This window comes from Hemiscyllium ocellatum, chromosome 5 (assembly GCF_020745735.1).
Source record: "Hemiscyllium ocellatum isolate sHemOce1 chromosome 5, sHemOce1.pat.X.cur, whole genome shotgun sequence".
NCBI classification, from domain to species: Eukaryota; Metazoa; Chordata; class Chondrichthyes; order Orectolobiformes; family Hemiscylliidae; genus Hemiscyllium; species Hemiscyllium ocellatum.
This window is the reverse complement of record NC_083405.1, coordinates 92,129,889-92,146,144: the sequence shown is the minus strand read 5'-3', so window position 1 is coordinate 92,146,144 and position 16,256 is coordinate 92,129,889. Positions and strand designations below refer to the sequence as shown.

Below are 16,256 nucleotides of genomic sequence, written 5' to 3'. Positions count from 1 at the left end.
TTCCCTTTCTATGTCATTGGTTCCAATGTGGACAATGACCTGTTGCTGGCCCCTCTCCTCATGAGAACATTCTGCACCCTCTCTGAGACATCCTTGATCCTGGCACCAGGGAAGCAACACACCATTCTGTTTTTTTTCACTGCTGGCCACAGAAACGTCTGTCTGTACCTCGGACTAGAGAATCCCTTAACACAATTGATTTCTTGGAACCCATGTACCCCTCATTGCATTAGAGCCAGTCTCAATACCAGAACCTTGGCTGTTCGTGCTACGCTCCCCTGAGAATCCATCACCCCCTACATTTTCCAAAACAGCACACCTGTTTGAAATACGTATAGCCACAAAAGACTCCTGCATTAGCTGCCTACCTCTCTTACCTTTCTTGGAGTTAACCCATCTATGTGACTGTATCTGAGACTTTTCCCTCCTTCCTATAACTGCCATCCATCACATACTGTTGCTGTTGCAAACTCCTCATTGCTTCTAACTGTCTCTCCAACTGATCCACTTGATCTGATAAGATTCGTAACCAACAGCATTTATGCAGATATAGTCTGCAGTAACCCTTAAACTCTCTTGAAACTCCCACATCTGACAAGAAGCATATATCGGGCGGCACGGTGGCACAGTGGTTAGCACTGCTGCCTCACAGCGCCTGTAGATCCAGGTTCAATTCCCGACTCAGGCGACTGACTGTGTGGAGTTTGCACGTTCTCCCCGTGTCTGCGTGGGTTTCCTCCGGGTGCTCCGGTTTCCTCCCACAGTCCAAAGATGTGCGGGTCAGGTGAATTGGCCAAGCTAAATTGCCCGTAGTGTTAGGTAAGGGGTAAATGTAGGGGTATGTGTGGGTTGCGCTTCGGCGGGTCGGTGTGGACTTGTTGGGCCGAAGGGCCTGTTTCCACACTGTAAGTCTAATCTAAGTAAGTCTAATCGCTCTACTAAAGACCATTTTTGCTCCTTTACAATCTACAGACCCAGAAGACAACACCGTCTTATTCCTCTACAAACACTGCCTCAGGTTAAATTAATAGTTATGGTTTATATTTTAAGTTTAATCAAGAGACCTATCTCCAAAAACATATAATCAAGAAAGAACCCACTCTACCCACTACTGCAGACTTTCTGTAGTCCACTTAAAACAATTAACTTAGCTGATTCTGTGCTGTGAACTTCGCCTGACAGTTCCTCCAAGGTCAGTTGTGAATTTCACTGTTTGTTAATTTTCACAGATGCACTCTGATGTCCAGTGACACATGAATTCAAACAGCAAAGGCAGTGTCAGTTTTTTTCTTTCTTTCTCTCTCTTTCTCCTGCACTGACATCACCACAGACACAGATCCTAAAACTGCTCACAATATTCGAAATGCAGTCTAACCAGAACCTAACACAGCCTCAGCATTGCCTTTCTTGTATTCAAGCCATTGCACTTTGAATACATTGACCCATTCTGAACATGGAGATAAAAGGAAGGCACTGAAGGAAGTGCAGCGAAAACATGCAAGATTGATTGATCCCTATTGTCAATTAGACGGAAGCGAGGACTGCAAATGCTGGAGGTTAGAGTCAAGAGTGTGGTGCTGGAAATGCACAGCAGGTCAGGCAGCAACCGAGGAACCTGGCCTGCTGTGCTTTTCCAGCACCATACTCTCAACTCTAATCTCCAGCATTTGCAGTCCTCACTTTTGTCTAGTTGATTTTAATGTTACTGTGAAGCCTTTTCCAAGAATGCCTACCTTGAAGAAGTTCTCCTCCTCTCTCTACAAGCTTCCCAATTTATCTCACCACCCCCTTGGCTGACAGCCTCATTCCTGATGAAGGGCTTTTGCCCAAAATGTTGACTCTCCTGTTCCTCGGATGCTGCCTGACCTGCTGTGCCTTTCCAGCACTAAACTCTCGACTCTGATCCCTGTTGTCAGTGGCTAGATCTTAATTGAATACTGGATGCATATGAACTTTTCTACCAAGAAAGACAATATTTTAGGTAATTTTATAGAGCTTTACAAAATCAATATAGCAATGCAAATGTAAACTACAGTGAGGTAAGTTACATTGGGAACAAACTCAGAAATTGTTAGAAGAACTCAGCATGTCTGGCAGAATTTGTAGAGATAAAGCAGAGCTAATATTTCAAGTCCAGTGGCCCTCCTTTAGACCTGACAGTAGCTAGGAAAGGATTGGTATATAGGTTAAAGACGAAGTGAGGAAAGGAGTAAATGATAGGTGGTGATGGAACTCTGAGAGAGAGAAACACAGTCAGGCAAACAAAGGAGGGGTTTGTGGTCAACTTGGCTAAATGAATAGCTGTTAAAGGGGACTGTTAGTAGCTGACAATGGGTTGTTTGTGGTAGCAGCCCATGTGATGACAAGGCCTGGTGTGGGAGGGTTAGGATAAGGACATGGGAGAAGGTATTCAGCCCTAAAATTATTAAACTCTATATCGAGTCCAGAGGTTGCAGGGCTCTAAGCAGAAAATGAGATGTTGTTTTTCTAACTTGTACTGAACTTTGCTGGAGCACTGTAGCAAGCCTGAGACAGAGAACACAATGATGTGTTAAAATGGCAGGCAACTGGGAGCTCAGGATCAGTGTTGTGGACAGTGCAGGTGATCTGCTAATTGGTCACCCAGTCTGTGCTTCATTTCCTCAGTGCAGAGTAGACCACATTGTGAGCAGCAACTGAGCTTCCACAGACACTGTCAGACCTGAGTTTTTCCAGCAATTTCCACTTCTGTTTCTGACTTCCAGCATCTTTAGTTTCTTTTTGGGAACAAACTGTTTACCCTGAGGCAGAAGAGGCATGTAATCAGTGGAAAGGTTAGAGAGGTTTAAAATCAGCACTTTAATCTGACCTGGGGAAAGTTTCGGTTCTTCAAAGACTAGATAACAAACAGTCTGACAATGGCTAATGTGAAAGTGTTATCATTTTCAGGGGCTGGTGTAGAATGAGCTGAACGTGATTATGGAGTTGAGGCATGTGAGGGATACAAAGTAGTGGTCCGATATGGTTTCTCTAGAGATCAGAGGAGTAGGCAAACCACAGATAACGGAGAAGTCTGATCTCTTTTGGCTTATCTTTTAATTAAGAGGTTTTTATCTCCCAGAGAGAGTAGTTGAGGCCAGTGGCACAGAAGCAGTTCAGAGAATGTAAGATAAATATGAGGGGCAAAACACTCTAAGGTTATGCAAGGAGACTGGAGACTGAATGGACTCTTTGTTATAATTTCCACATAATATTACTCCTTTTGGTGACTGTGATGACTCTTTTTATTGGCTTGACCTGAGAGCAATATTAATCAATACAGTTCTCCTTGGGAGAATGTTGGTGGCTTGGTAGGTAACAATAATTTTTAAAGAGGACGGGTGAACTTATAAATGTTCAATAAGATTGTTTCTGATCTGATAGCTCTGAATTCATGCTTACTCATGTATACGTTTTATTCCCTTGCTTATCATGAATCTATTTACATCTGCCTTAAGCATATTGGTCACCTTATTTAAAGAATGCAAATATATTAGAAGGTTTACTAGACTGATACTTGGGAATAGGCAGGTTGTCGTATCAGGAAAAGTTTACAAAATGTAGACTTGTATCTGTTGGAATTTAGAAGAGTTTAAAAAAACTTGATTAAGTATAAAGTCTTGATGATCATGACAGGTTGGAGGTGGATAAGAAATCATGCTTGATAAATCTACTGGAATTTTTCTAGGATATAACTAATCACACTGAAGAAGGAGAACTGTTGGATGCATTTTATTTGAACTTTCAGAAGACTTTTGAGAATGTCCTACATAAGACATCAGCATGTATAAACTGTGAAAATTAGACGCATGAATGGGTAAATGGATTTGTTCTTATGAAAGAATGGCTTGAGAAGTACCTCAATGTTGTATTTCTTGAGAAAAACATGAACAACACATGGAATTGATTTCCAGACAGAATGAAAGACTTGGGCTCATTCAGGAAGCAATAAATGTGATGTGTCAAGCTCCTTTTACATTTTCGACTTCATCTGACTTCCATGGATCATTCAGGAAGTACAAGTTACTTGGACACACTAAGGTAGAAATGAGTTTGCATTTTACCCAGGCTTCCTGCGTTAGTCAAGCGTTTGCATCTAATCTCCTTCAGTACCATGGAGCTGTATTAGATTTTACTAATTTTATGCCCAGCTAGGAACTCCGTGAAAAAAACATTGGATCAATGTGAATGTACATTAAATAATCCTACATCTGTTTCTGAATGATATGTAAAAATTGTATTATCTTAAATCTGGAGTTCTGAAACTTGGCTAGCAAGCTGGGAATTTATTTTACTCCTGAACAATCATGGTGTACCTTAGCCTTCGAGTCCGTGTAGAGCACTCAAATTTGAGCATCAAAATCCATTTATTATTTAATGTGGCTGATTCCAAAACGAGTGAGCTTCCTGCCGGCAAGTTTCACTAATCAATATAAATGGATATGCTGGGAATTTGAAGAGAATGTGGAGAAGGTAGCAAAGCTCTCAAAGACAAATGTTTTTTTTAAAAAAAATCCTTAATGGGGGTCTGGATGAGAATCTGGGCATTTGGTTTATTCCCACCTTGGGCTTAGTCAGAATTTCAAGTCTTTGATGTAGAACAAAATTGCTCTCAAGGTTTTAATTTAGTTTTATCCTAAGAGCTAACTGGTATTTTGAGCAGGGCATTTGAATCTTAATCAGAAAACAGATTTTACAATATGTGCAGATACATGCAAAACCAGAATTAAATAAGATATATAAATTGCAGTGTTTTAGTTTAGGTCTTGACTCTTTGTTTTATTATCAATTAGCTGCTGTGCTTCCTGGAGCTTACCAGCAAATGCATTCCCCTCATTCTACTGGATATGGCTACATGCATCAGTCCAGCATTGGTTCTGTGAGGCCGCAGCAATCTCTTCCTCATGCCGTTAATATGGTGAGTAGATCACAGTATTTCCACTGACTAGTGAGTCATAAGGACACAAAGCAGGCTCATACTGTGGGTTTTGTCTTACACTTTATTTATCGTTAGCTTGATCATTTGTTCCTTTTAATTTGATTAACTATGGATGCTGGAGATCTGACAATCAAAAACTGAAATGGCAGGAGAAACTCAGCAGATCCAGCAGCATCCATAGCATAAAAACAGAGTTAATCTTTCGAGTTCGGCAGCCCTTTCCTGAACCACCCCTTCATTAAAGGGGAGCAAGATTGTAAACCTGTCTGTATCCTCATGGCTGAAAAATGTTTTGCTGGAAAAGCGCAGCAAGTCAGGCAGCATCCAAGGAGCAAGAGAATCAACGTTTCGGGCATAAGCCCTTCTTCAGGAATGAAGAAGGGCTTATGCCCGAAACGTCGATTCTCCTGCTCCTTGGATGCTGACTGGCCTGCTGCGCTTTTCCAGCAACACATTTTTCAGCTCTGATCTCCAGCATCTGCAGTCCTCACTTTCTCCTATATCCTCATGGCAGTGTCCAAACAAAATACAAATGTGGTCGACCATTAATCTTGGCTTGTTGGAATTCTGTTTTTATGCTAAGAAGGATATGGCCAATTGTTCAGAGACTTTCAACAAACAGAAAAAGCAAAAGAGGGTGGACTGCTAATAGAATATCCATGTCGCTGAAGTGCTCCCTCTCTTTAGAGCCAAAGTGATATACACTATATTTAAAATTATTGATTTTGAAAAATGATTAAAAAGCAAATACATGCAATCCTGCAATGAAAATGACATCTGATTTTTGAAATTATTTTATTGCTTTGAAATCCCAACAGTAACCTAAGCTTTAGACCTGAGAAATGGGCGGCATGGTGGCACAGTGGTTAGCACTGCTGCCTCACAGTGCCAGAGACATGGGTTCAATTCCTGCCTCAGACGACTCTCTGTGTGGAGTTTGCACATTCTCCCCGTGTCTGCGTGGGTTTCCTCCGAGTGCTCTGGTTTCCTCCCACAATCCACATGAAATTCCGAATAGTTCGCCAGTGGCTGAAGCTTACAGCATCTTTCTGGGCCTTCACGTTGCAGTCTGCAGCATCTCAGGCCACATTCCATGGGCAGAGACTGTCTGCCTCCTCCATCCAGAGAAATTGACGTTGGACATGCACCAACCTCACCAGTTCATCAAAATGGCACCCCATACTTGCTTTGAATACAGTTCACCTCTTCAATACTGCACTCTGAAGGTCACCAACACCTTTTATTGTAACCTTGCACATAATGGCATCTACACATCTCATGAAAAGAGCCATGTGCACCTCTGAGCTAGCTTTCTTTGTGCTCACTCCACTTTACGCATCCTGGATGCTCGTCGCATCTGAACATCGCTTTGTCTTTTTGTGCATAGCTATTTAATTCAGAACTTAAAGGCTGACAGTATTTTTGTGTTGTCTTGCCTTTTAGTGCACTGGGCCATGCCAGTGTCACACCTGCACCACGTGGCACCAGCTTACAAAGTGAACACACGGGATGTGCTTCAACCAAGTGGCCATGTCTCAATATCTAAAGGGATTCATCCTCAGTCAGGTCCAGAGGACTATCATCAGTTAGGAGATCCAACTACAGCCAGTCAAGGGCATTGTCTGATCTCAGATACAGTCAGTGTCATGTGGTCTGTCTTGCTACAGTCTGGGGAGTGAGGCACTATCACAAACAAGCCTTGTTGATTTGCAGTAAGTCAGTTGGGGATCTGATCAGATGTTGTCTCACCCTCGAAGGCTTGAACATTTGCTAGCTTGGGGGTCACAGGCAGGTTGGAAGTGGCTGAGCACCTGTAGTATGTCACAAGAGGTGGTGTCTTCAGGGGTGTTGGGCAGCTGATGCAGGGCTGGGCTGTGTGTGGATTGCCTATGTCTGATTGCCTACTGTCATTGCCCTGTCGCCTTGTCGGGAAAAGGGGCATCTGACGTGAGGCCATGGTCACTCATTCCCTGTTGCCTTGCTGTTGGTCTGAGCACCAGTGAATACAATGGTGGAGTGGAGGTCTTTGTGCATGGAAACATAGGAGTAGGCCATTTGGCCCATTGAGCCTGCTCCATCATTCATTGTGACCATGGCTGATCATTCAACTCATGCTTTTCCTCCATATCCTTTGATCCCTTTCACCCCAATCGCTGCATCTAGCTCTTTTCCTGACGTCATATAATATTTTGGCCTCAACTGTCTTCTGTTGGCAGGATAGGGTATCCCACAGGCTCACCACTCTCCAGGTATATAGATTTCTCCTCATCAACATTCTAAATCGCTTACCCTGTATACTTACATGGTGACCAGCCTGTTCTGGACTCCCCTGTCATTGGGAACATCCTGCGTCTAGTCCTGTTATAATTTTATAGGTTTCTATGAGATCCTTTCTCATTCTTCTGAACTCCTGTGAATAGAATCCTAACTGATTCAGCCTCTCCTCATACATAGCCTTGCCATCGCAGGTGTCTCTCCCTGCCATACTAACATTCATTTCTTTGTCTGCCTGTTTATTGTCCTCTCTCTCTCTGTCTGGCCTGCTCTGCTAGCATCACTAATCCAGAATCTGGTTTCCAGCATCTGCAGTCATTGTTTTTACCTCGTTGATTTTAATCCTACTGCGAATCCTCTTGCAAGGATGCCTGCCTTGAAGAAGATTTCCTCCTCTCTCTACAAAAGTGTCAGGAAGTCCCTCTCTCACTGCAACTCCCGGTCATTTCCTCTGCCCTGAAGCTCTTCAACCATGTCGTGAAACAAACTCGGTACCACAGCCACATTTGCTTCCTCAGTGCCTGCCTCCGTAACCAATTCATCCCACACGGACTCCGAACCACCTTTAAACCAGCAGAGTTCGGACCTGAACAGGACAAACAGTACAGACTACATATTCAAAAACACCAGCAACAGTTCTCCTTCAAGATGTTCCGCTCCACGCTTGCAGCAATGCGCTGGCACCTAACCTCTCTACAGTCAGCCCTGCCTCAGCTGAGGGCTACACTTTCTCAGAATTGCAAAGGACCCACTCTGTACTACATCCTCAGGAGAATTCATACTCTCAACAAAAAGTATTTCAACTCCATCTCAAACATCAAAAACTGTAAGTACAACAAACTTTTATCTACCCACCTCCATAACCAGCGCTCCTCAAACATTCCAGAAGATTCCCACTGCCTCTGCAACTATTTGGACTCCATTAGCCATGCGGCCGATGCAGCTGCCACCCCCACGCTGATTGATGATGTCACTTCCGCCCCCATCATGGCCACTCCCACAACCACTTCTGTCCCTCACAATTCCTCATGCATCACATGTGACATCACTTCCGCCCATCACATCATCGCTGATGCCACATGCTCAGTGACTTCCGCCATCCCTACTGCCGTGTCTGCCACCACTTCCGCCCCCACCAGCGCCATTCACCTGCATTTTGCTGACATGCCCCCCCCCCCACAGACCCCACTGTCACTATCCACCCCCAGAACCCCGAGGGGAACACTACCCCTGCTCATGACTCTACCCCTATTCCCCCTACCATCACACCCACTCCAGTTACAGGTTCCGCCCCCACTCCCAGCTCCACACCCACACCAGATCCCAGCTCCCAGCCCTGCTGAGTTTTCACCATCCCTCCAGACCTTCCCTTCACTGAGGACGAATGATCAGTCCTCAGCAAAGGACTCACCTTCATCCCCCTCCGTCTATGCATCAATAAATTTAATACACGCCGCGACGTCGAACAATTCTTCTGTCGCCTCCGCCTCCGAGCTTACTTTCACAATCAGGATTCCCGCCCACCTTCCAAGGACCCCTCGCCCACCTTCAACACACTGCATCCACCTGGACACCCCGCGCTGGCCTATTACCTGCCCTCGACCTCTTCATTTCCAACTGCCGCCAGGACATTAACCGCCTCAACCTGTCTACCCCCCTCCCCCACTCTAACCTCTCACCCTCACAACGCACAGTTCTCCAAGCCCCCTGCTCCAATCCCAACCTCACCATCAAGCCAGCAGATAAAAGGGGCACAGCGGTAGTCTGGCGCACTGGCCTCTACACCGCTGAAGCCAAACGCCAACTCGAGGACACCTCTTCCTGTCATCTCCCAGACCATACAGAACCTCATCACCACAGAGATCTCCCACCCACAGCTTCAAACCTCATAGTCCGGGAACCCCGCACTGCCCGGTTCTACCTCCTTCCCAAGATTCACAAGCCTGACCACCCTGGCCGACCCATTGTCTCAGCATGCTCCTGCCCCACTGAACTCATCTCTACCTACCTCGACACTGTCCTATCCCTCCTAGTCCAGGATCCCCCCCCAAAAACGTTCGAGACACCACCCACGCCCTCCACCTCCTCCAAGACTTCCGTTTCCCCAGCCCCCAATGCCTCATCTTCACCATGGATATCCAATCCCTGTACAACTCCATCCGCCATGACCAGGGCCTCCAAGCCCTCCATTTTTTCCTCTCCAGACATCCCCAACAGTACCCTTCCACCCACACTCTCATTCGTTTGGCCGACCTGGTCCTCACCCTTAACAATTTCTCCTTTGAATCCTCCCACTTCCTCCAGATCAATGGTGCAGCCATGGGCACCCGTATGGGCCCCAGCTATGCTTATCTCTTTGTTGGCTACGTAGAACAGTTGATCTTCCGTAATTACACCGGCACCACTCCCCACCTCTTCCTCCGCTACATTGATGACTGCATTGGCGCCACCTCGTGCTCCCGCGAGGAGGTTGAGCAATTCATCACCTTCACTAACACATTCCACCCTGACCTCAAATTTGCCTGGACCATCTCTGACACCTCCCTCCCCTTCCTGGACCGACTTGACACTGACATTTTTTACAAACCCACTGACTCCCACAGCTACTTGGATTACACCTCTTCCCACCCTACCTCTTGCAAAAATGCCATCCCGTATTCCCAATTCCTCTGCCTCTGCTGTATCTGCCTCCAGGAGGACCATTTCCACCACAGAAGACACCAGATAGCTTCCTTCTTTAGAGACCGCAATTTCCCTTCCCACGTGGTTAAAGATGCCCTCCAACGCATTTCGTCCACATCCCGTACCTCCGCCCTCAGACCCCACCCCTCTAACCATAACAAGGACAGGACGCCCCTGATGCTCACCTTCCCCCCCTACCAACCTTCGCATAAACCAAATCATCCGCCGACATTTCCGTCATCTCTAAAAAGACCCCACCACCTGGGAAATATTTCACTCCCCACCCCTTTCCGCCTTCCGCAAAGACCGTTCCCTCTGTGACTACCTGGTCAGGTCCATGCCCCCCTACAACCCACCCTCCCATCCTGGCACCTTCCCCTGCCACTGCAGGAACTGTAAAACCTGTGCCCACACCTCCTCCCTCACCTCCATCCAAGGTCCTAAAGGAGCCTTCCACATCCATCAAAGTTTTACCTGCACATCCACTAATATCATTTATTGTATCTGTTGCTCCCGATGCGATCTCCTCTACATTGGGGAGACTGAGCGCTTCCTAGCAGAGCGCTTTAGGGAACATCTCTGGGACACCCGCACCAATCAACCACACCACCCCGTAGCCCAACATTTCAACTTCCCCTCCCAGTCTGCCGAGGACATGGAGGTCCTGGGCCTCCTTCACCGCCACTCCCTCACCACCAGACACCTGGAGGAAGAACGCCTCATCTTCCGCCTCGGAACACTTCAACTCCAGGGCATCAATGTGGACTTCAACAGTTTCCTCATTTCCCCTTCCCCCACCTCACCCTAGTTCCAAACTTCCAGCTCAGCACCGTCCCCATGACTTGTCTGGACTTGTCCTACCTGCCTATCTCCTTTTCCACTCCACCCTCTCCTCCCTGACCTATCACCTTCATCCCCTCCCCACTCACCTATTGTACTCTATGCTACTTTCTCCCCACCCCCACCCTCCTCTAGCTTAGCTCTCCATGCTTCAGGCTCTCTGCCCTTATTCCTGATGAAGGACTTTTGCCCAAAACGTCGAATTCGCTGCTCCTTGGATGCTGCCTGAACTGCTGTGCTCTTCCAGCACCACTGATCCAGAATATGGTTTCCAGCATCTGCAATCATTATTTTTACCTCTGTGTCTCCACCTATCCACTTATACCTTCACCACCGCTCCACACCCTACATCCGCTATCTTCACCATGTGTAACATCTTTTCCTAACCACTATCAACTCTGATGAAGGTTCACTGGGCTCAGAACGTTAACTCTGCTTTCTCTCCACAGATCTGCCAGACTTCCTAAGTTTCTTGTGCAATTTCTGTTTTTGTTACCATTTACCACCTTGAGTGTCTGCAGAACCTGAACTTACCTTCAGCGACTTGTGTACATGGACACCCAGGTCTCATTGTACATTCTGATTGCTACCAAAGTGCATAATGTTTTATTTAACTAATAATGCTACACTCTGCCATGCACTTGCCAGCTCTCTTAGCATATCCAAATCACAGTGAAACATCTCTGCATCCTCCTCAGTTTACTCTCCCACCCAGCTTTGTGCCATCTACACTTCTGGCAGACCAGCCTGTCTATAGATCCAGCTACACGGACACATGCTGGAGGTAGCTCAGTATGAACAATTCAACCAGCATTCAGGTTCTTGAGTGTCTCTGTTAAACTTGTGCAATTTGACAAAGTTAGCACCGGCCAAATGGCAAGGGATCCTCTCTTGCTTTGGGCTGAGCAGGGCATGGTCTCCATCAGGCCTAGGAATGTTTCATCCTCTGCCAGCTGTGGAGATGTGCCATTGATGTGCTCACCAGATTGTGCTCCTGACTCTAATCTAGTTAAAGTGCCTACCAAGGTGCCTGGATTAGAGCTAGTGAAGGGTGCAGGAAACAGCCTTCTTTGTGCAGCCTCTGGGTGCCTGTAGCTTCTTCCTCTGGGGTGGCGGAGGTGATGATGCCCAGAGGGGCTGCTTTCTTCAGGGTGGTGCAATGTAGATGTCACTTGTGCTGTGTAGGAGACTAGAGAGGGAGGAATTGTGAAACTGGCACTTGACAATGGCGATCAATTATTTGCTGAGACGTGGTGGCCTCAGTAGCACAATGTTAGTGATGCTGTTCCTCTCCCACTAAGGCAAGGGCTCGCACCTTATAGGGCTTGACCAGATGCATCCTGGGCACCCTGCTATTTCAAGCATGCCCTACCTGACCCATAATGGACCACTTCCTCCTGGAATTAGACAAGACCGAGGGATTGAGTGAGATGGAAGTGGCTAGTACTGCTGGTGTAATCAGAGGAATGGTGACAGAGTCCTGAGTAGGAAGCACAGTGGACATGTAGGTTAGTAGTTTGGGAGGAATGAGGTTGGTGAAAGTGATTGACCATGAGGGAGCGGTAGACCATGAGCTTTGGTGGGAGATGTGTGCAGTGGCAGAGTGAGAGTGAGGCTGAGGTGGCAGGGAGAAGATGGAAGCACTGACTCTTGTGCAATGCAGCAGTTCATCAACCTTCTTGCAGCCTTGTTGGATGCTCCTCCACACTGTAGATACCACATTGACACAGGTCAGACCAGACTGCAGGGTCTGGGGTCATGTTCACCTCAGGTGGTCCTGAGAAACGAGGAAGGCCCTTCTGTTTGCCATTGCATATACCAGCACTTCCAGGTCCCTTTCCGTAAAGTGGGATGTCACCTCACCTCTATCAATGATCTCTGGGGCAATTCTTAATGCGCTGCACCTGTGGGAGGCAGTTCTTGTTGCCTACAGCGTTTGAACTGGTGTATCATTGGGATGTAGATATGGGGCTCGTGGTAGGAATGCATCTGGAAGCAGTGAGCACTTTAGCTGCTGCTGAGTGCAGGATATTGCAGCAGCAATACTTAGTTAAGTATGCTCTGTAAAATTACGTGAGAAAATACTCTAGAGCTCAAAGTAAAACCCTCCATAAAATTACCTGAAATTGCCACTTAGCCAAGTTCTAGGAAAGTTCAACCCGTTGTTTTGCTGTGTTTTTCCAAATATATTTAGGTAGTGTGGTTTCAGGTTTCTTTTCCTTTTGTGTAATAAACTTCAGTTATAAAAGACTGGCTGCAGCCTCTTGTGAGTACATACATCTCTAATGTGCTGGCTCACCAGACAAAACAAAGCATATGATCTCTCAAGCTAGGTTTTGATCTAGCATCTTGACTTGTTCAGTATTACCTCAGTGGGATGAAACTATAATTGTTTTCTTCACATAATTTGATAATTTTGCTTAACTTTGTTTTTCATTGTTAGAGCTAATAGTGACTCATGGAATTTTTGAAAAATATGATATGAATCCATTTTATTTTTCTAATACATTTTTTCCTGTTTTTGATTCAACTGAACTCATAATGCTATTCACTGCATAATGAAATATAAAATCAATAATATATCATAGCTAAGAACAGGACATAATTCTAACTATGTGAAAAATGTAGAAATATTCATGTTTTTATATGGAACTCTTTATAAATAATAATCATGGATTTTCTATATAAATTTACACTTTACATTTAATCACGCTATTGTAAGAAGTAGAGCAATCCGTTTGAGACCTTTTGCGAAGTATGTAAATAAATGCCTTTACCAATCATTGTTCTATTCACTGATTCTAAGTCCAGCTGCTGCTACACACCACTTTACAAAATTTGATTTGGGTAAGTTTATATTCATTATTGTCTCCGTCATTGAGACTTTGAAACTCCTTCTTGTCACCTTGAACCATTTAATTTAAAGTGTCTTTAACATGTTTGTTTACCTGAAGTGTAATTGCTAGCTATATCTAAAAGAGAGTCTGCATGGGATAAATCCTTGCAATAATGATGTGCCTTTTCATTCACAGAGGACGTTCCGAGCGATGTATGATTACACTGCGGCTGACGAGGATGAGGTTTCCTTCAAGGATGGTGACTACATCATCAATGTACAAGCAATTGATGAAGGCTGGATGTACGGCACTGTCCAGAGAACTGGAAAAACTGGAATGCTTCCAGCAAACTATGTTGAATCCCTTCACTGAATCCAGTTTCTCACCATTCGTGCTTAATCCTTTATTTTTATTACACTAAATGGTAATTAAAATGTCAAGAGAGAGAAATGAATCTGTTAAGTATATTAAAATCCTATTTACTATCTAAGTAGCTTTTCATTATTGTATTACTGATGTATTCTTAGGACTTTCTAAGGGACTGTTCTTCCAAACTGACCAATCTTATTCAGTAGGAAGACAATATAATAGACCAAGGTTTCCTGCAGTCAGTAAGGCTCTTAATAATGTTGACATATCAACATTGATTGTGCTAGTCTCTAACAGTGAAACTGAAACATTGTCAGCTGTTGGATTTGTGTTACAACTTATGATCAGCTCTGATCATTTACTGTATCACAAGTGTGATAGAATCAATTGCTGTGTGCAATTTTGCTTAGTTTGCTTCTAAAGTATTTGCAGATTTCTGTTTTGCAGTGTTTTAAGTTCAAAATACTTAACCTGGAGGTAATGTGTGTTACAACTGGTTGTGGGTTAATATTGGAGAGATTTAATACTAACTAGTGCACATTTGTATTTTGCCTGTGAGATGCACAAGATTACTAATGTCAGCTGTATAACTTGAAGTATTTCCTTAGTGGAACTCTGTCTTTCTTCCTATGCACTGTGGATATTTCAAGCACTTTCTTAACACTGAGATGAATTGTCCCTGTACAGGTCGCTCTGTGATGTTTTATTCCAGAAAAAATTATTGCCTTTTTAACTTTGGAGTTAATTGCATTATTAGAAACTTAGGTCCTAATATACAAGTGTCATCTAGTTTGGTTCAGTTTGTTTTGTTTTGCTTTGCTTTGCTTGATTTAATTATTGGTTATGCATGCTTTGTCTAAAATGTTCATTAGCCAATAAAGACAGTTTACTGAATTGGTTATAAGGTAACTCTCATTAACTTTTATCTGGGTGAACGAACAGTTCTGTACGACTGGCACAACAATGCAGTGATTAGTGCCATAAAGGGTTAAATAAAGAAACTGAAGTATGTTCTTTTGACTGGTGGTCAATATTTATTTCAAAGCAAGAAAGCTGTTGCACTTTACATAAAATAAAACAAAAAATCCTGGAGAAACTCAGCAGATGGGCAGCATTGTGGGTACTGAGCACATGTATTGAGCTGGCATTTTTGTGCAGATGTCTACAGTGTATAATTCTGAGATGTTAGCTATTGCTACTTAATTAAAGTTGAGTGAGAAATCAGAAAATCATAGATCTGCTGATGTAAGGAAATGATTGAAATCTACAATTAAGGCCTGAGCTCTCAGAAATGTGAGCTGATTTGAGAGAGCTAACATGCATTTGTAAAGTATAGCTCATGTCTAACATACTAATTGATTTTTTTGAGGAAATGCCTAAAATTGTAGACAGGGGACAGAATTTGTTAAAGTTAGGTATAATTGACTTAACTAAAAATATAAACAAAAAAAACCATTAGAATCAAAGGTGAATTACTGATTTATTTAGGCGATTGTTTAGCTGGTAGAAGACTGTCTGGATAATAGCTATATGCTTGAATAGTAACTAGTGGTTCATGATCACAACCGTTCACAATATTCATTAATTACTTGGGTAATGTAATAGAGAGTCATTTGAATGAGTTTGCCAATGCTGTGAAGGTAATTGACATAGTAAGTAGTGTGGATAGGCGAATACAATCCTGTATTCCTGATGAAGGGCTTTTGCCTGAAACATCAATTTTACTGCTCCTCAGATGCTGCCTGAACTGCTGTGCTTTTCCAGCACCACTCTAATCTAAACTCTGGTTTCAAGCATCTGCAGTCATTGTTTTTACTTAGGCGAATACAATCGCAATGAAAATTGATGGATTAAAGAAATGGACAAATTGTGGTTGACAAATTCCAGCACGTTTAGGGAGACAATGGTGTAAAATGGCAGATAATAGAATAAAAATCTGGAATTAAAGTTCATCTCCACAATGGTAACCACCAAACAATCACTGTTTGTTGTAAAATCCTAACCAGTAGGGATGGCCTTTAATGACTTTTAACAAAGGAAATTTGCCATCCTTACCTGGTCTGGCGACATGTGAATCCAGACTGACAGAATGTAGATAACTCTTAACTGCTCTCCGACATGGCCTAGCAAACCATTCAGTTCAAGGGCAATTAGGGATGGACAACAAATCTTGCTTTGCCAATGACACCCACATTCCATGAAAGAAAAAAAAGGTGATGTCATTCAATTTGGTTCAAGAGGTTAGATCCAAGAATTTTTAAAATAGTCAACAGTACTGTCAAAAGACATTTATAGAT

The 16,256-nt window shown here is 44.1% G+C and overlaps 1 protein-coding gene across 2 annotated transcripts in view; it reads left to right on the top strand.

Annotated features, from left to right (window-relative positions):
• Positions 1-14,969, top strand: part of nebl (nebulette) — a 332,169-nt gene extending 317,200 nt beyond the window's left edge. The window contains exons 6-7 of one of the 2 annotated variants that reach the window (XM_060825573.1): positions 4,812-4,927; positions 13,786-14,969. In XM_060825573.1, coding sequence (XP_060681556.1) covers positions 4,812-4,927; positions 13,786-13,962 — 293 coding nt within the window. In that variant the 3' untranslated portion in view covers positions 13,963-14,969. Of the gene's footprint in view, positions 1-4,811; positions 4,937-13,785 lie in introns of both variants that reach the window. The other variant, XM_060825572.1, reaches the window with a different exon arrangement.
• The last annotated feature ends 1,287 nt before the right edge of the window (positions 14,970-16,256 follow it).